Source organism: Haemaphysalis longicornis, unplaced genomic scaffold (assembly GCF_048455015.1).
Source record: "Haemaphysalis longicornis isolate Haplotype H1 unplaced genomic scaffold, Haemaphysalis longicornis Haplotype H1 scaffold_1, whole genome shotgun sequence".
NCBI classification, from domain to species: domain Eukaryota; kingdom Metazoa; phylum Arthropoda; class Arachnida; order Ixodida; family Ixodidae; genus Haemaphysalis; species Haemaphysalis longicornis.
The window spans coordinates 264,646,218-264,666,026 of NW_027526203.1; the positions used below are offsets into that span (position 1 = coordinate 264,646,218).

The following is a 19,809-nucleotide window of genomic DNA, read 5'->3' on the forward strand; positions in this document are numbered from 1 at the left end:
TTGAGCTTACTCACGTCGAGACCACACGGCACTCGTGGGGGAGGGATAGAACTGGAGACGTGGGCTGAAAATGCGCGCAAAGCGGTAGCGAACAAGCCACAGCATGCGGACTGCTGTTCCGGTGGTGTATTTAATGAAGGCTGGAGTTGAAACAGTTGTTAAGTGCGGAGAGATCGTGATATTGTGTAATTAGGACTTTGTATTAGTGGTCTGAAACAGCCGCTTAGAGTCTGTTAGTTTCTTTTTTCTTCGAGAAAGAGGGAAGGGGGCTCATTTTATATTTGCTAAGATCTCCTTTCGAAGCAGCAAATCTTTTGCAGCAGCTCCCTTTCGATAGTTTTTTTTTTTATTAACTATATCAAGCGCTTCTTTTTGAAACCTGCCGTCGCATTACCACGTGCAATATTAGCACCCAGTTATATTAGGATTGCCAATGCAACTGCTTTCACGCTCGTAATATAGTCGACGGACGGGTGAACCCGCCAAAAGTTGCTTTGTTGTCAGTTCTTTCGGCCGAGCCATTCAGGCTGGCCAACAAGAGCTGCGTCTACTGTTGCATCCTCATTGTTTCCACCTCTTCCTCCCCCCCCCCTCCCCTCTGTGCCTCCCATAAGGTTTCGGACTGTTGCGGAAGCAGATGAAGACAGGTTCTGCATAAGTAGGGCTTCGGTATTCGTCGTTTTTTGCCCCGTTGTTCTCTTCGCGAACTTTTACAATGCTGCGCACACCTAACATTGCACGCCACCACAGCGGGAACACTGGCACCTTAAGTGCTACCGCACTTAACAACAAATACACGTGCAGGCACAATTCATCTCCGATTATTGTCCTTCAATGCAAAACATTGTTTAGCTAAGAAGAAGTGCTCGCGTTTACCTCAGAGGCAGCCGCATATTACGGTCCCCGGATCCTTACAGGAAAGAAATCCTGTAGTGCGAGCGTGAGTAGTGGGTGCACGCTTCGGATCAATTTTAAATCAATACTAACCTGTGCTTCAACTCCATATTATGCTATGGTGCACCCTTTTCAGGCAAGTCAGTGGTAGATGGCTCGGGAGGTATGCTTGGCATCATAGTCATAAGGACACACTCTGCTGTTCCGGGAAACGAAACCGCCCATCTGCTGGCCCGAGCGCTATACCGCCGGGCCCCGGGAAGCGAGCAGGATAGGCAGATTTCGTTGATCACACATCAGGAGACAACACAGCACTATAAGTTAGGACGTATCACCTACCCATCCCTGCATAAACACCTAACGACAGAGAAGGAACGGCAGCTCCGTGAACTCCAGATAAATACCTTCGCCCATCCCGCTAAATGCCATATAGTGCACCCCACCGTATATTCCCCGCTATGCCGCTTCTGCGAAGCCCCTGGGACGCCCTTTCACGTGGTAGGGGCTGCGCTCAGTCCCCACTACATCCGCGCAATCCCTCGCTTTCTTACGAGCTTTGGGAGAGAGCTCTGACCAGCTCCGACTTCAATGTTCAGCGCCTGCTGGTGTTCAGGGACTCCTCTTCACTGCGTTTCACAATAAACTCTCTCTCTCTCTCTCTCTCTCTCTCTCTCTCTCTCTCTCTCTCTCTCTCTCTCTCTCTCTCTCTCTCTCTCTCTCTCTCTCTCTCTCTCTCTCTCTCTCTCTCTCTCTCTCTCTCTCTCTCTCTTCAATACTAGCCTTTGCTTCACTGCCATTCGAGCAGTACACACCGCATAATTATATCCTTTGAATTACCGCCATAACACCGCTTGTGCTGTAGTGCACCTTTTACGTGCGAGTCAGTGATGTCTGGTCCGACGGAAGAGGCACGAATGCGTCACATTTGTGCAAAAGTGCGCCTGATTAGCCAAGGATACTTCGCATTAAAAGTGCATCTCTCCCATTTTGCAGCGCACCTGCGTTAGCTGCGGTGTTACGAGGTTGTCAGTCGCGAATGCGTCCCCCGAGAAGGCGCTTGGCGGCAAAGTCAACTTTATAGAAAATACATCAGAAACTACCGTTCTTTTCTTCTTCTTCTCCTCGAAATAGCACCTGCGGAACAGGCGCGCGAGGGTGGCTAAAATAGGAGTTAATAAGTTAACTTGATGCACTAACGTGATCGGCCACCCGGTGCGGAGCATAGCATTACGTCAACCGGCCCTGAGCGCTCGCTCCCTCAGCCGACGCGGGGCCGCTTTAAAGCGCGCGCGGTGCGTAGCATGTCTCTACATTCGCCTAGAGGAATGGGTCGTCCAAGGAATGCGACTGAGCAAGCGGCCGCTTTATCGCGTTGTCGGCCAATTATTACCATAGCTACGCTGTCATTTTCCATCATGTCTCGTGATCGCCACGTTTAATTGCTTTTTAACGCTTGTTCTATTATATACTATGGCTGATATTTTTTTTTATATATCCGTCTATATTGATCGTTGTAACTGCCGTGCTACAGAGTACGCAAGCGTCGCGGCATCACGCAGTGTGAATGGAATCGGGAAGGTGATAGAATATTATTCCCAATCACCCCACAATGTGCAGGTGGCCACCGTAGCACTACGTCGTGAAGCAAGCTGGTAGCCGCTGTATGCAGAATGTGTATTTCGTGGGCCAGTTGTTTCCGCGGAAATGAGGCTAGTTGTTGAAGCGCCGCCTGCGAGTCTGTGAAAATCACTCACACAAAAGCTTCCTGCCCAAGAGTGTACGGCAAAGCAGAGCGCGCGCAACCTCCAGAATTTCGCTGAAGTGCGACAGCAGCTTGGGCAGCGATTATGGTACACTAGGCGTTTTGCAATAAGAAGGATTTTACAACCGTCCGCACATCCACTGCCGACAAACGTCGTAAACCTGCACAGGCTATGCAGGTGGACAGAAGAAAACATGTGCGTCCTTCAGCGCTCTGTTTTCTGAGAAGAAAACACGCCGTTTTCTTCTCATTTTTGAGGGGGGGGGGGGGGGGGGGTAGTGACGGAAGAAAAATCCGGCAGTTGAAAACACTGACGTGGTAAACAACGAAAATAGTCACTTTGAACAGAGGAGCTGGTCAAGCTTTCTTGTCTCCGTGCGGATCGTTAACAGGAAATCCCGCTGGGCGAAGTGGAGAGGGGGAAAATGGTAGGCCAAGAAGTGTGAGAGAAAGTAGCGCGGCGGCAAGGAGCCCACGTAACCAGGTGTTGGGAGTGCACGCCTCAAGAAAAAAAAAAAAAAGAACGCTTCCCCGTGGTCGGAATCGAACCTGAGTCCTTCGCGTTATGAAACCGGCGTCTATCCGATTGCGCTATCATCGATTTTTTTTTCCTTTATTACCGGCTTGGTACAGTGAACAAAAAACAAAACAATGACACATGCCTCCACACAACATAATCGTAAAAAAAACCTTCAAACAATAACATATGTCTCCACACAACATAATGATGAAACCCCTCCCGCTGCTACGGGCGCTCAGTATTTATTTTGTGTTCGCTGCGGAGGCGTTGACCTTGGACTTCGAGTTGAAGTGGACTTTGGCAGTTTGGATTTTGAACTTTAGGAGGATGGATTGTGGACTTTGACTCAGTTTTCATGGAGAAAGCTTCGATTTTTGACCGTCTTTCTCTTAAAAGTAAGGGACAGACCTAAGAAAAGCCACGTTAAAGCTGGTGAAAGCCACCAGCTCCGCGGCTTCCTCGGTCTTCGCATCTCAACTGCCAAGGTGGCTGATTTTTTTATTCAGCAAGACTTCTTATGGGTGATGAGGCGATAAAGCGTCAGATATGAGAATGCTTCAGTTGATTAAACGAGAAGATACCGTCAAATGCCAGCTCTATTTATCAATGTAGGAAAACCACTCCGTTTTTCAATGCACAAATGTAGGTTAAGTTGTTTTTTTTTTGTTTTTTTTTGCAAGCCACTTGAAGGAGTGTCGAGGCATCGACACTCCTTGATGACAACAGTGCACTGGCACTTTACGTCAGTTTCTGATTGCCTGGCTCAAACAGTTAGCAATATTTCGCATATATTAGACATTTCCTTAATTTCTGGTTGACCAACATTGGCCTTATTGCTTTCAAGGGTCGACGGCAGGCAAGATTTAAAATACCAGGACGAAAATGACAGATTTTTTTGCCCCCAATTTCAATGTTCGCTTGGTCATTACACTGTTTGAACTTTCATTTTGTTGTTTGGGCTTTCGTTACTTAATTACGGCGTTTTATTGTCGCAACGTCCTCTTTCGCTCTCTTACGCGCACGCGCACGCGCACACACACACACATACAGACACACACACGCGCGCGCGCGCGCGCGACAGCTAAGTGTGTTCGCAGGCGGTCCGTTTCTGATGGTGGCGGTGTCGTCTTCTAGAATATTCTATAAGTCACTCCAATCGCGAAAATGGAAGGGGGGAGGGGTGAAGCTGCTGGGTGGAATGAAGGGGAGGAGGGGAAGGGGAGAGAGAGAACGTCCGTGTGCACGTATACTACGCGGACTTTCATCGAGCCCGTGGCCGTCTGAGGGCGGCCAAATGGTTCCCAGCGGCTGCCGCAGCAGAGTGGCTGCGGCGATGGCCGGGGGCCGCCGCTGCCGAGAGGGGCGTGGCTGCTGACCCGCCGGTACTCGGTGAGAGTGTCGAAAGAGCGCGACTCGAGCATGTGGCGCAAGCATGGCGCGAGCCGCCGATGTCACAAGCGGCAGAGGGACGACGAAGTCGTGGGCATGACTTTTTTGACACCGTTTTGGTTACAGAATCTGAGCATTCGTTTGTCTCCCGTTTATATATATATATATATATATATATATATATATATATATATATATATATATATATATATATATATATATAAACCGAAGAATATACTCGGCTTAGACAGCACAAAAAGGCGCCAAATTTGACGGAAAGAGCGCAAATGATGTCGAGTTGAACGTTAAGGCTGAAAGTTGAGCTAGTTGGTGCTGACTTAGAACCATTTTACCAGTTAAAACAGAAGGGGACCTATAAAGAAGACCTGTCCCGTTTGCTTCTTTCTGGTCTTTTTTCGCTGGTAAAATGGTTCCGAGTTGAATTTGTTTGAGCTTTTCCAGAAACAATGGCAAGGAAAAGAGGGTGTGCGACGACTACACAGGTATGTCATGAATCGTCAGTCCAATGGCGATTTCACAGCGATTTCTTTTTTCCCGTGTCTCAGAAAGGAGCAATTTAGCGATGAGGATGTGCTAGTTCGCCATGTGCACCCGTTTTCTGTCGTTAGGAATGTGTAGCCACATTGATAGGCCAAACAAGCTTTTTGAAAATATTAGGCTAGCTGAATAAGCCAGCTTAAAGCTGTATAGCATGCTTTTTTCTTTTTTCTTTTTGCTTTACACAGATGTGCTTAGGCCCCAGGATTGTTACATCGCCGTTTCCTGCTTGAAAAGGTCTCGTTGTTTTCTATTTTCGTTCAATTCTCGCCAGCTGAGAAAAATTACCTGATAAAAATGCGGGCTCTCTCTAAACCTCCGCACCACATCACGCCGAAGTAAAAAAAAATTCAGGGTAGCTTGCACTCACGCGCAAGACTTGAATGGCGAAGCTGTTGTAGGTGAGCATTTCCGGACACGTAGTTAAGTTTCAGTAGCATTGTTTATTTGCATAGTTGCGCTGCTAGTAGTCGTCGTTATATGCATCGAAGAGGTCGTCGTCTTCGCGGCGAGTGGTGGATGCAGTGTCATCCTCAGCATTGTATACTTCCACGAGCTATTCGTAATGGACTCGATGCAGCGGGGGCGAGATCTGCAAGTCGTCTCGGGAAGGACTGGCACACTCGTAGTCATGTCTCCAAAAAACCAAAACGGCTTCTAGAGAATTCGGCGGCCGCGGTGACCTCTCCCAAGCAGGATGTGTTTTCAGCATTAGCATTAGCGCTGAAGTTTTTTTTTTTTTTTGTACGTGCGGGGCAGCGCTTGACGACCGCGCTGGAGTTTTTCTTTATTTTGCTAAAGCCACTGCGCGAGCCGGGGCTCGACGGTCGACGTGAGGCACGCGCTCACAGGCCCTCGCAATTTTATCGCTCCTCAGGGTTTTTGCCAGTTTCTGTTTTTTTTTTTTTTTTTTTTTTTGCTAAAACCGCTGCGCGTGCTGAGGACGCTCGGCGGTCATCGCGAGGCACGCGCTCACGAGCGGTCGGCATTTTCGCGGTATTTTTTTCCTGCAACGGCGAACTTACGGCTTGTACAACAGATCCGCTGTTAAAATACCAGCATCGTCAGTCATAGGCGCATCTTGCCGTCTTCGTCATCAACAGCGCATTCATTTATGTCCACTGCAGGACGACTTCCTCTCCGACAGACATCCAACCGCTCCCATGTTGCGCTGTCCGCATTTATTCTTTGATCTCATGCCTCCATCGAGTTATCGTTTTCCCCCCACTTCTAGTCTTGTCTCTCGGTAGTCACTGTGGTACTCTGATGTTGAACTTATTTTCTGCTCTCTGCACAAGCCCAATCCCCATTTTCTTCTTATTTTCTGCTAGGATATCTTCCACTGAGTTTGCTCCTTAATACAAGGCAGCCTACTGCTCATTACTTGAGAGTGCTTGCCAAGTGCAGCCCAGCTCATACCTATTTTGCGCCGGAGTTTTTCCTCGTGGCTTGCTTCAGCACAGACAACTTGTCCAATATAGTTAATTTCCTCCACCTCCTCAAGCATTTTATTATCTAGGTTAAAGGTAAGGCTTTCTGTACGTCTGTTTTAACATCACTTTCGATTTCAACGGGTGCAGGACTAAAAAATGGCGGGGGCCAAAATATATCACAATATCACTTAAGCTTCGCGGGCGCAGCTTGAGTGAGATATGTTGAAACTAAGAAAAATTTAGCACGCATTAAATAATGAAAATCGGTACAAACTACATGAAATTGAATGCAAAACGTGGGGATTGTTACAGCATGTGTGTGGTGCATTCTAGTGATCATGCCTGGATTAAGCCCATAAGAATTGAGTATATATTGAGTGAAAGCAGAAAATACGCGGGGGTCAGTGCGATTGGCCGCAAAAAAATTCGGCTAGACGAGGTAAGAACGAAAAGGGAAAGGCAACGCGTTTTCCCTCCCGTGAGATTACAGGATACCTCATTTCGCTAGGGGAAACAGCGATGGCTTCTTGGGCTGCCAATTCCTAGGGATGCCATTTGACACGCATATGACATACCCGCCTCTCGTTCACCTCATTCGCCCGCCGCACCTTCCATATGCTTTCATGTAGCGCGGGTGGTTGCTTAGTTCTTCTCCCGCACGATGTGCTCTACGTTGGTCTGTTAAGCGAGTTTCTCTCTCCTATAGTCTCCTAAAAAGAAGACAAACCTCTAGAAAGAATGCAGGCGCGAATTTTAAGTGTTTTGATTGGCATTACAAAGAACGCGTCTGCTGCGCTTGCGGATTGCGTACTGGTTTTTTTTTCTTTCACGCCTTACACGGAAGAGTTGCTATGTGCGGGGCAGCGCTTTGTGGCAACGGCAACGCGGCCCTCTTCTAAAGCCTAATACGGCCACCTATGTGCAGGTCATATTACCGCTGCATAATCAGAAACAAGTTTTGCCTCCCCACCTGACCTGGATGTTCCCGCCTCTAGAAATTGGGACTGCAGTGGCCGGCGTTACGCGCAAGGGGCAGGTTCCCGCTCCGACTCAAAAATGTTTCGCCGTTGATTTCATAACACACGAAGATAAAGCCCTCACCCACTTGTAAACCGATGACCCTGTGTCAACTATGTCACCTACAATCGGGATGTGAATTAATCACGCACGACCTTCTCTGCTACAGCCACAGGCAACATTTACGGCTGCGGAACTGGCTTGTTGCTTTCTCTTTCGTAAGCGAACAACCAGCAGGTGAGATATTTCTCGGCATATTTCCGGAGAGATTAGCTTTTATTCAACCAAAATTATTTGCGTCTTTAAGACCTGCAGATGCACTGTCGCACCGAACTCCGAATATAACTGGTAACCTGAAGGTGAACACAGTCATCCATCACGCACGATCTACGTGTACCGAAAGATGCCAGTTGCATTCACAAGGAAAGACGGTTCAGCTCTTGCATTGAGTGTTGCACGAAGGATTCGGCATTCCACCTGGGCTGGCGCATCACACCAGCACGCGCCCTTTTATTCTATAGACCAGGGATCGGCAACCCTTTGAGGCGGAGGGCCGAGTTGCATGAAGACGACACGGCGGGGGCCGCACGGCAGATCGCGGGAAAAAAAAAACGGGGGGGGGGGGGGGGGGGGGAGTGGTCCGCAAAGAGAAAAATGTCGGAAAATTGAAAACAGTGTACAAAACTAGAATAAAAATAATAATCATGTTTTCAGCACGAATGTCAAGAGTGTTGACCTCATTTGCGGTGTCACCCTTCAGATTGGGAGTAAAAAGAGGAGGGGAAGAGGTTCTGAGGCCGTGCCGGGGGCCGGGAAATAGTTTCCCACGGGCTGCCGACCCTTGCCATAGATTCTTACTGCAGTTCAAACATTTGACTCCCCAAACACGACGAAGCGATATTGCATCGTACAGCGGCTCGATGTCGCCTACGTAGGACACATCCGTTTAAAGCTAAAAGCCACTTCACCATTCTGTTAACTTAGGGTTGTAAGTGACTACCTAGATCACCTTGTTCGTAAGTGTGCGCGAGTTTCAGCACCAAGAGTGTCCCTCACTGCCTTCATGCTCGCCGCTTTCCCCAGGACCCGCATTAGGGTTTAAAGATTTGTTGAATGTTTAAAGGTTTACTGAGAGATATGGCCATACAAGGCCCTGGTAATGTTCTGAATGTGCGTTACGCGCGGTGAGAGCTCTGCACCCGTAACGGTGGGGCACAGGACACCACCAGACTCTAATTTAACTTGATGCGTGCGGGTATATATCATCAGCATCATGCTCATATTTATTGCTTTTTAGGTCAATTCTTCTTTCACGTACATCTGGCATAGCAGTCAGTAGGCGCCTCGGCTTGGTTCACATCATCACTATCCTTAAAGATGGTTCCCTACTCTCTCTCTCTCTCTCTCTCTCTCTCTCTCTCTCTCTCTCTCTCTCTCTCTCTCTCTCTCTCTCTCTCTCTCTCTCTCTCTCTCTCTCTCTCTCTCTCTCGTGCAGTAAAGCGGAAACATCGTCCTTCAATGCAACGAAGCGGTGAAGAACATTCTCAAAACTCGGCCCGTGTAATTACAGCTTTTTAATTTTTTAACATAAGAAGCGATTTCTGGAGCGGCACGATAAGACATTGCTTTAATTCGCCGCGAGTGTCTCCCTTGAATCTAGGCTGGGTGTGTGGATTATATAAGGTGTTTACGGACGAGATTTTCATCCCCAAAGCTGAAGTTTTTCGATGATATATTCTGCACGTTCTCTTTGATCTCTTCTGTCGTGGTTTTCCCGTGCACTGAACATGGCTTTGTGAGCCATTGGCTCATTTCATAAATGAAAACAAACAACCGAGCACTGTCTTTGACTTCGGATCTCTCGTTGAAAGTAAAGTCAACTACCCCTCTGTCGGAACGACAACGATAGGGGAACGCGAAGCTTTCACAAATCAAGTCCAACACCAAACGGACCAATCCATAAGCGAGCCGTGCATGGCGCAATCGGACCGACGTCGTTTCACAGCGCGAGGGACCCCGGTTCGATTCCGACCACGGGAAGCGTTTTAATTTTAACACGAAAGGGTTTTATTCCGGGATTCACGAAAATTTCACTCACGTCATATCCGTCACGGAAGTGACGCCAGTACTACAACGAAGCAAGCGGCCTGCAAAGGGTGCACCCCTGCACACAGGGTCTTCTTGCGGGGAAGCAACCTTTAGTGCTAAAGAGTACCTTATACTTAGGGTTGTTCGTTTTCAGGTTTTATATTTTAACACGAAAGTGTTTTATGCCGCGATGCACTAAGATTTTACTGACGTCATATCCGTCACAGAAATGACGCCAGTACACCTTTTCCGAAGCAACCCACCAGCAGGACGTCGCTCGCCAAGCACACCCACAAGACAGCCGCCGACCCGCAAATCATACTCAGCTGCAGATTTCGCTGTACATTTCACTTTCGTGTTTTACCGATTCCTATGACAGAGGAATCAACCACAGTTTCTTCTTCAGTTCACCCACGACCATCATCGCCAGAGAAAGTTGGCTTTCCTGCAGTGCGTTTTGGGTGCATGGACTACAGACGACATCGTAAGAGGCAGAAAGAAAAATGACGACAAAATGGCGTTGCAACTATTTGCAACGCTTCCTTCGGGCGACCATCTTCAGAGCGCGGATACCACATGCGCCCTTGCACCTTTATTTCTTATAAGCGTTTAAGTATCGAGAAAATTGTCATTAGCGATCCATATGCGCCTTTTTTTAACAGCGGAGCTGTTGTAGCTGGCCGCAATGCGTGGCGCGTAACGCTTAAAAATACCAAGAAAATGCCAAGAAAATGCCGAGGACCGCCGATCGTCCCCGGCACGCGCAGTGGCTTTAGCAAAAAAAAAAAGGAATTTGGCGAAAACACCGAGGAGCGAGAAAATGCCGAAGAGCGAAAAAATGCCGAGCGTTCGTCAGAGCGTGCCTCGCGGCGACTGCCCAGCGTCCCCGGCTCCCGCAGTAGTGATGTGTCCTTCACTGCTCACGTAGAAAAAAATCCTGCAGCTAGCACAGTGCAAGCGAGGACGGAACACCTGAATAAACAATTTCAAACTTGTACAAATGCGTGGTGATGTGTCCTTCAGAGCTCACGTTTACAAATAAATCCTGCAGCTTCGCTACGGTTCAAGCTATGCTCGATTTAGTGCAAGCATGCCCAGTTATATATTTTTTTCTTTTTACTGCGACTGAAATTTGAATTAAGCCAGATAAATTGACGAAGGGAAAGTTGACGTGCTGGTAAAAAATCGTTCACGTACAGTTGTCCGGTTTGTGAATATGCTTTGTTCAGCAACAGATCAGTGCTTCAGTCTTTCCCAGGTGTTTGTGTCTATAAGATGCGAAAAGCACCGATGTTACGGGCATATTTAGTCGCGCAGTTTTGTTTACTAGTGTGTTTTTGGTGGAAAAAAGGACAATCCCTTTGACGCCTACAATTCTCTTCTTCCACGTGCACGCGCTACCTGGCGGCGATGTTACCATTTTTAACGGAGAGCAGAAAAGCCATTTCCATCACACACTGTTAGAAACATGCGTGGGTGTGTTTCACTGCACAGCCTCGTAATGATAGCAATTAAAGAAGCAAAGTAGGCCTGCGACAAGGCCCAGAATACGATTTCACGTTATCAAGGTGGCTAGGACTGGTTATCTCCCGGGGTACCAGAAGCAAACGTATGCCTCCTTGACGGCCTTCTTTCGTTCCGATCGCGGCTGACATCCAAATCCCGTCCCTTGCGCCCTGTATACGCCTCACGGGAAATCATAGGACCGGGTTTTTTTTTTTGTCTCAATAAACGTTTTGCACACGTACACACAACGCTGTTACAGATCAATGTAAGCGTGACGTGTTACGTTGCGCTGTGTCACTGCACGGATCGCATATACTTGAGGCGAAGCGTATGGCAGGCCTATAGGTATTCGTCAAATAAGTGCCCTTAAAAGCAGCCTCAATCATACACATAGGGGCAAACTAGACTGATTTAAAAAAAATCCTAAAATGTTTGCAAAAAGTGTTTTTCTTTTGTTTTTCGCCGTAACGACGATCTTTTTTTCTACTCTCGAGAATTAACCGCAGCACCGGCACGTTTTTTTTTCTTCAAGAAGTGCGTACGAGTCGTTCTAAACTACGCATGGTTTTCTACGTAATTTCCGTAAGCTACGTATGTTTCGGCGGAAGGGGCTTACACGGTGTGCTGGTTGTCGTCCAACGTGGGGGCGCCGTAAAACGCTTTTATGCTATGGGAGAAGCGGTCTACTGTAAAACAGCACGGGTTCTCACAGGGTGACAGCATGGCGTTACAACGCAGATAATCTGCGAAGTTCAGCGTGGATATGTTTACGCTGTAGGCATCGTCAATAGAACAGCAGGCCTTTACACACGTGTGGTCAAAAGAGCTGGTCCCTCATCTAAGGCGTCATGCTTCATGCGTATGTGCCCGATTGTGTTCCAAACCAAACCTGCCGGGATGGAACCCGCGACCTAGTCCTGAAGCAGAACCCACTCAACCGCTACGGTACCATTCGGTGCTGCAGATGACCGTGACTACGTGCTTGACGGAGGCTCTGTACTGGATTATCTTCAAGCGAGTTCAAATAAAGAAAAAGAAATGGACTTGGTCTGGCCATGTAGTGAGACGAACCGTCGACCGGTAGACAATTAGGGTAACAGAGTGGATACCAAGAGATGGGTCTAGAAGAAGGGGAAGGCCATCAACCTGATGGAGGGATGAAATAAAGAAATTCGGGGGTAAACTCTGGACTGGAGTAGCGCAGGACAGGAGCGGTTGGAGGTCAATGAGAGAGGCCTTCGTCCTGCAGTGGACCTGAGCATGATGATGATGATGATGATGGCTGAAATCGTTCACACCTGTTGGCGCAGCGCTCGGTTTTGTTCATTTCATGTCCGTGTCAAAGTGTCCATTTCGAGGGAGCCCTGATTGGCCGAAAGCAGACGACCCGGACGTGACGCAACACATGCAAGGCGGGGCGTCGGGTTCTGTGCACGTCATTGGCCCCAGGCCTCGCAAGTGCAACTACGTCACAGTTGAACTGGACGTCAAATCTACGTTTCTGAAACGGGCACAACTCAAAATTCCGCCCTTGGAGTTGCGGTCCGTGAGACCGATTGGTCATCACGCGTAAGCGCGAAGCACACCACCGCAAATGCTGTCGCTGCAAGCGATTCTCGTGGGGACGATTCCAAGTGCTGAAAATCGATCGACTATGCCGTCCCAATTCATGCGTTGTTTATATATGGCTCTGTTTGGTTCAAACGACGGGAAAATTAAAATAAAGGAGCCATCTTCTCGCAGCTGCCGGTCTCTGTGACAACTGAACTGACGTTAACGGCGTCAGTCAGTTCAGTTGTCCTTCTCTGACGGGTAATCAGCTACGCGGGTGGCGCTCAAAATTAGTTCTCTTGTTTAGAGACCGGTTACAACAAACAGCGCGTTCGCCGCGCGCCGCATTATGCGCGCGAGCAAGCAGCGTGCCCCAAGCGCGGGCAGCGAGCGAACGACGCGTACACACGCGCCTGCCTGCGTGCCTCCCCCGGTCGAACGCTTTCAGAATCAGGAAGCACGGAGGCCTCTGGAGCGCATTACTCCGCCGTGTTTCCGTCACGCTACAGTGGTGCCGCGCGTATCCCGTCGATTGCCCCTGTGAATAGCGAGGTCCTAGTGTGTATATACTACAAGCGCTCGCTAGTGAACACTCCTGCGTTCAGAGGCCATAGGAACGAATGCTTGCGCTATACGCAGGCGTCACGAGCTCGCACTTTTACTCGCTCCTCTGGTCTTAATGGTTGCAGGGTCGAGAGAGTTCTGTAAAATTAATGGCCGAAAGTGCTGCAAGATATCTGCCTTTCACGTAGACTGGTTTTAAATGCGGAGCATTTCTTAGGCTCGCCTGGTCCTGCGTCGTTGATGGCGGCGCCGTCCACACGCTCACTGCGCATGCGCAACTCTCCTCCTTACACCCACAGCTCCGCGATACTACCCTATATAAAAAAAAAGAAATAGTTAGCGGCGCCCGGTTTCGATCCCACGACTCTCTGGCCGCAACGGGAGGTACGCGGTGCTCTTCCCACTACGCTACACATCCGGGACAGGTGCAAGTGCTACGAACGCGCCTTATGTCCTTGACTCATTCAAACTACGTCAAGAAGCTACTGATACAACGAAGGCACGCGAAGCTGAACGTCAACGGAAACGACGAACTGAAAACTATAGAGGGGATGCTGAATTTCCCCTGGGAAAGCTGTGGCGGGAAGCGCCACGCGCCTTGCAGCTCAACCAGCCCCGTCCGCAGTGCCTCTGATGCTGATTGTGGCAGGATGCCCCTAGGGATTGGCCAACCAAAGAATCCATCACGAGATAGGTTCGCGTTCAACCACCGTCGTCATCTTCCCGTAGGAGAACCGCCGAAGAAGAAGAAGAACGAGAAGACAAAGCTGCGAAGAGGAGGGCGTGTACATTGCTCTCAGCCGGTGCACCAATGTCAACAACCTTTACCTCACCAAAGCTGACGGAGACTACCGATTCTACCATAGAGACAACATCGACAAGAACATGATGGACGAGTTTCGGCGCCTCGAGAACCACCGCCTACTCACCGTAACACAACAGCACTTGCGTGCCTTTGCCACCGGTGTGGACCCGGACGCGGAATTCCCTCTGGCGCTAGTAAAAACTAGATCACTCAACATAACGGCAACACAATGGAACCACACGGAACCGCCACGATGCTTCGCATCCTCATCAGGGTTCCCCACGGGAAGATGGTGTAATTTTTTCTTTTTGTAATCCTTCATTTCATGAGAGCTTATCCCACCAGTTACAGGAAAAATTCTTAATTGCGTTCGCCGGTGGGGACGCGATTCATTGATATTTGAAGAATATCCCTTTTTTCGAAATCCTGTTCTGCCACAAGTCGCTGCATCACTTTAAAGCTTACGTTGTATTAGTACAGTTAATCCTTGGTCATTAAGTTAATATAATGCACAATTCCGTTGTGTTAGTACAGCTGCGAAAAATATGTACGACCTTTTAAATCTATCTATCTCTCTCTCTATCTTTCGCTTCCTTTTCTGAAGGAGGAAAGAGGCCGCTAAATACTACGGGTACTTTTTGAATGTCTGTAGCACGTCCCGTGTGCGCTCTTAACGTTAGGATATGTGGTTGCGTCCCGCATGGGCCCGCTCCCGATTCCACTTCTCTCATTATTCAGGGGCGTGATAGAACGTCACAGTCTCATCACAGCAAAACAAAATATTCTGTATGGTGAAACATTATTGCTTAGAAGGAAGCAAATTCCTGCCTAGGTGTTGTAATGCGAGGTGCTTCAGTGACAATTGGGAAGCGCGCCTAATTACAGCGGCTGCATCTGATACGCAATTTTCCACCCCACTTATGCTTTGTTCACTAATACGTGAACCTGATGCAGGTCTTACACGTGCGTCAGATTCCAGTAACGCAGTTTTGTAGAAGCTAACGGCAGTTTGTAGCACTACTTTTGCGTGTATCGAGCGAGAAACTCGCTCGTATGGCGTAGGGATCCTCTTGGAGTGCGCAGGAGAACCTTTTTATATGGACGCCACTTTGTACACGGCACTCACGCCTTATACTCTGCATCTATAGCTATGTGTCATTCCAATCGAACCGTTAAAGTACGACGTGCACTAGGCTAATGGCAGAACATAGGCACAGACTGCGGGACGCTACTTTGTTGAAACTCTTGCACCGACTACTTACGCACACTGTTCCTGGTTCACTGTTGCTTCACGGCACGACGCCGCGAAGATGCGGTGCTGCGAGCATGGGCCGCAACCGTCGACTTGCACGTCCAGGTGTTGAAGAAAATTGATTGATTGTAGGGTTTAACACGCCGACGCAATGCAGGCGATGAGGCGCGCCGTAGTGGAGGGCTCCGTATTAATTTGGATCACCTGGGGATTTTGGGATTTTTAACGCGCGCCAAAATCTCGTACACATGGACGTTTTTGCTTTTCGCCTCCATCAGAAAAGCGGCTGCCGCGGCCGGGAATCGAACCCACGACCTCGTGCTCAGCAGCACAACGCCTTAGCCAGTAAGCCACCGCGGCGGGGTATTGAAGAAAACGCGAACGGTAACTGTAGCGACGTCTAGAGTTGCAGCGTATACACTGCAAAGCCTTGTCGCTGTGTAAGTATGAAGCAAGGCCTTACGGCGGGAGCTTTGAGCGGAAAGTAAGGAGTTTGAAACTTGAACTAAAAAATTACACCATCTTTCCGTAGGGGAACCCTGAGTAACAGCAGGGCTGGCGGCCCCTCTCCCTTCATCGGAGACCCGGCTGTTGCACCTCACATGGATTTCCCAACTTGCCGCTGAAAGTTTTCCATGACCGGCAGGCCTGGATCATTTTATCCGCAGCCTTTCACATCTCTCCCAAAGTGGACCGCGTTAGCACGCACTAGAACCTGCGGCAACCGGCTTCGCGAACTCGGTATCTGTAGCGCGAACTTGGCGTCTTGTCCCCACTTCGGGCGCGAACGCACGTCGACTGGCGAGGAGGATAGCACGCAAGGGATCACGCCACGAACGCTGGGCAGAGTGTTCTCGAAGGTCAAGCTGGCCGACGCCAGGCGCTCCTCACGTGCGCTTGGTATTTTTTCTTTGTACTTTTTTTTGTGGTAACGATGGATGGTGGAACTAAAGCTTAAGCAGCTCTGCTCTTAAAAAACAACTTAATACGTGCATGCCAGTACTGTTGCTTACAATGGTAATCGAACCTGAGTTTTTCCGAAGCACTACGAAATGTCCGGCGGGCCCCTATCTCCGTGTGTTCAGCCTCAAATCTTGCGTGTCGACCAATGTTCAGGCACAGGGGTTCAGTTCGTGTACTACACTGCCACGATCCATGAGTAAATAGTTTTTTTTTTCGCCGGCGCAATCTATATAGTTAATGAATATTGCCTGCAGTGTCAGTGGTGTGTGCCGGCACGAGTTTGTCCGTTAACAAAGAAGAGAGTTGTCGCCGCGCCGATTATATAGCCCCGCGATCTACTTTTTTTGCGTATTGGCCCCTTCTGAAGCCTGCTAAACCAAAAGTCGTTCGGTGCCGACTGTTGTTGCTGCTGCTGTGGCAACGGAGCTGACACAGACGCTTGCAGCGTTGTTGCCACGGCGGCGGCATATCGCTACCATCCGTCATTCGCTGAGTGAACCGAATGATAAACTAAAGCTCGGATGGATGGCGTTTTCACCCGCAATCCGCCTCAGTAACAATGACTTGTCACGCACAGCAGCCTTGGGCAGGGATTGAGTACCCACAAACGTGAGGGAATATGAGCGAAAGTGCTGACATTTTTTTTTTTTTCGCGCTTGTTTGTCAATTAAGTGTGCTTTGTAACACAGCTCCTCCCGAAATGCACAGTTCGAGCTCTACGTTCATCGCGTTCTCAAAGCTCTTGTTTGGTCTAACCACAGTGACCCTGCGCAAGGACTTCAGAAAACCTCGCCCTTTACGGGGTGCCAGTGTATGGAAGAATTGCCGGCTCTATAGCACAGAATTCTATTATTAAGGAATGGTTGCTTCCTTTGGTTGCCGCGGAGCTGCGCTTTAGTTCACGGCTGATTCTTAGATTGATTACGTGATCGAGATTCCTAGATTCATTTTGTTTGGGTTGCAGTGACGAATTCACCAGTAAGTGAGACAGGGGAAAGAAACTGCAGTCGCGTCACTTTTCAACCGGCTGATGTGACGAGTCCGCCTGTAAGGCAAAAAAAAAAAAAAAAAGAAGAAGAAGAGAAACTACGTCATCGGCAGTTTCCAGCCTGCTAATTATCCTAATAAGTGTTATCAGAAGCGCAATGCTTCTGACGCCTGTTTTCCCAACAGCGAATCGGAATATAGCATATGAATTATGCGAACCATTAATGTCAATTATCTCCAGCTTACCTTTCACCCACCGTGGTGAGCTGTTCGCAAGTAACAGTCAATGGTCCCACGCGGAAGTACACTTTAATAGTACGAAGTAACTACAACAGTTTTACTCCACATTCCGCGTACGCATTTTTCCTTTGCAGATATATGTTTGCTCAACGTGGCAACTGATGCCAGCGTCCAACCTTTAATGCTTCGTTGGATGCCTCAGTCCAAGGAAGCTTCCAAGGTGTGAACGGTCTGCTTTCATGATTTCGTCGTTTTCTCTACGCGTCCGAATCACCAAGATAGACAACAAGCTACCATGGCACTCTTGTCGCCTGTCGGGTGTAACCAGCTTCAAAAAGAATGGAGAACACTGTACGCATACCGATGTCGTATCGCCGACGATCGAGGCTCCTGGTGTGGTGAACTTGGCTGAAATCGTCGGCATATTTGATGGAGAAATATACTTCGCTACTTGGGGAAGGTCAAGTGCGACGCATGCATGTGTCTGCAGGCGTGCAGCTCCCGCGCATCACCAAGGGGTCGGGCACGTTTTAACGCCTCAACGCTTCCTCAGATGCAGGGTATCGCACCATCCTTTCCGCTTTGAGTGCCATAGATCTGGAGATAGGGCATCACTGGAATCTATTTAGTGCTCCGTCTGTTTACCGACGTGCCCTGCGGTAGCACGTCGTCTATTTACGACCGCACAACCGGCAGATCTTAAGTGGAAGTCGTAAACGCCTTCAAATTTTGGTGCGCGGAAACGATACTAAAAGATCGGCGGAGGCGCAAAATACGAGTTTAAAGGTACCGGGCGAATCTGACCACGTCGTATGGAGACCGCTGCTGGAGCCGGCCTAAAGGTCACGTCTAGGCCTAATGAACGATCCAATCAACCGGACGCCGGGACTGACATGGGCTTGCGCGCGTATAGAAAATGTATATTATCTCTCTTGGATACAGGCAACCGCATGAGATGGCATTCAACCTTGTACTGGCAACCGCTTTGCAGAGCCTCGCTTACGACCGGCTAGAGCGGCATATCAAAGTCAGAAAGGCAGGACATTCGAGCAACACTGTGTCAGAGCGCGCCCTCGGCACGAAAGCGCGCGTGGTTTTGCTGGTGTTCGCAGTTTTCTGAAGACGGGCTGCAAAGTTATGCGTTATTCTATGAGAAGGCGTTTCGTTTTTCCTTTGGCGACAAGGGACGCCGGTAACTCGAGTTAAGCGCTCCACCGTGGCCGTACGTGTTGGTCCCCGAGAATTTTTTTTTTTTCCTCGACTTTTGACCTATATCGCAGTGACCGGCACATAGACGGTGACCTTTCCAAAAAGTTGCCCCACAGCTCCGCGCAGTGCAGTTATCGAGCGCTTTGCCGATAGTGTGAAGAAGGAGGCGCGGGCGAAGAACACGAAACACGCTTACACGTCGCGGGAAACCCAAACGTGCTTACCTTTGTGCACAAACATCAGCGTGAAGAGAACAACTCCTACGAGGGACACTTGCGTACTGCTGGCGGCGGCCATCGTTGCGGGGGGGCACAGCAAAGTCACGCAAAAGTTTCCCAGCAGACGACAGAGAGTCCCGTGCACTGATCTTCAGCGAAGCGCTTGAAGCGCGTACCGAAGTCTTATATGGTCCACTGGCTCCAGAATGTCTATGTACAGGGAGAGAGCACCCGGCCGCTTTGCACAGCTCGGAAGTGGCGAGACCGGCGAGCGCGATACCAGCTCGGCAGCGGCAGCCGGAGGCAGTGGCCAAGCACGCCAACGAGCAGTGGGTTAGCGGGCACCGCGATGCGAGCTCTCCTGGCGCGTTTTAACCGGAAGAGCGCTGGGCGAGATGGGTCATGGCACGGCGGCGGCCGCGGTGGCTTTCTCCGGGAAGCGCGAAGGAGGGAGCTCGTCCTTCGTGCCCGCCTAAACTAACGGGACCCAGGGCGCTCGCGCGCTGGGGTCGATACGGGGTCCGAGCAGCGGCGGCGACGACGACGCCTCTACCGTGCGCACGCGCGTACTGGGGCGGGCCTTCCTGCGCGAGCCCGGATGTTGATCGATTGATCAACCGGCAACGCCGGGTGGCGGCAGCCGGAGATAGCGGGAGGCCGACAACGCCGTCAGCCGCGCGCGCGAGCAGCCCCACTCGTTGCGTTTTTGCGCGGCCGTCGGTTCGACACGTCGTACGCTCGCTTGGCAGGAAAGCCGAACGCGGAAATCGATTCACATCGCTGCAGATGCCAGCGCTGCTGTGGGGACCCAGTGCCGGAGGTCGGAACGTGGTTTCGCCCTACTGAACTATAG

General features: G+C 49.7%; 1 protein-coding gene across 1 annotated transcript in view; it reads right to left on the reverse strand.

Annotated features, from left to right (window-relative positions):
- Window positions 1–19,533, reverse strand: part of LOC144145325 (UPAR/Ly6 domain-containing protein crok-like) — a 115,082-nt gene extending 95,549 nt beyond the window's left edge. The window contains exon 1 of the mRNA XM_077676897.1: window positions 18,963–19,533. Within this exon, the coding sequence (XP_077533023.1) occupies window positions 18,963–19,035 (73 nt within the window). The 5' untranslated portion in view covers window positions 19,036–19,533. The remainder of the gene's footprint in view (window positions 1–18,962) is intronic.
- Between the last annotated feature and the right edge of the window lie 276 nt (window positions 19,534–19,809).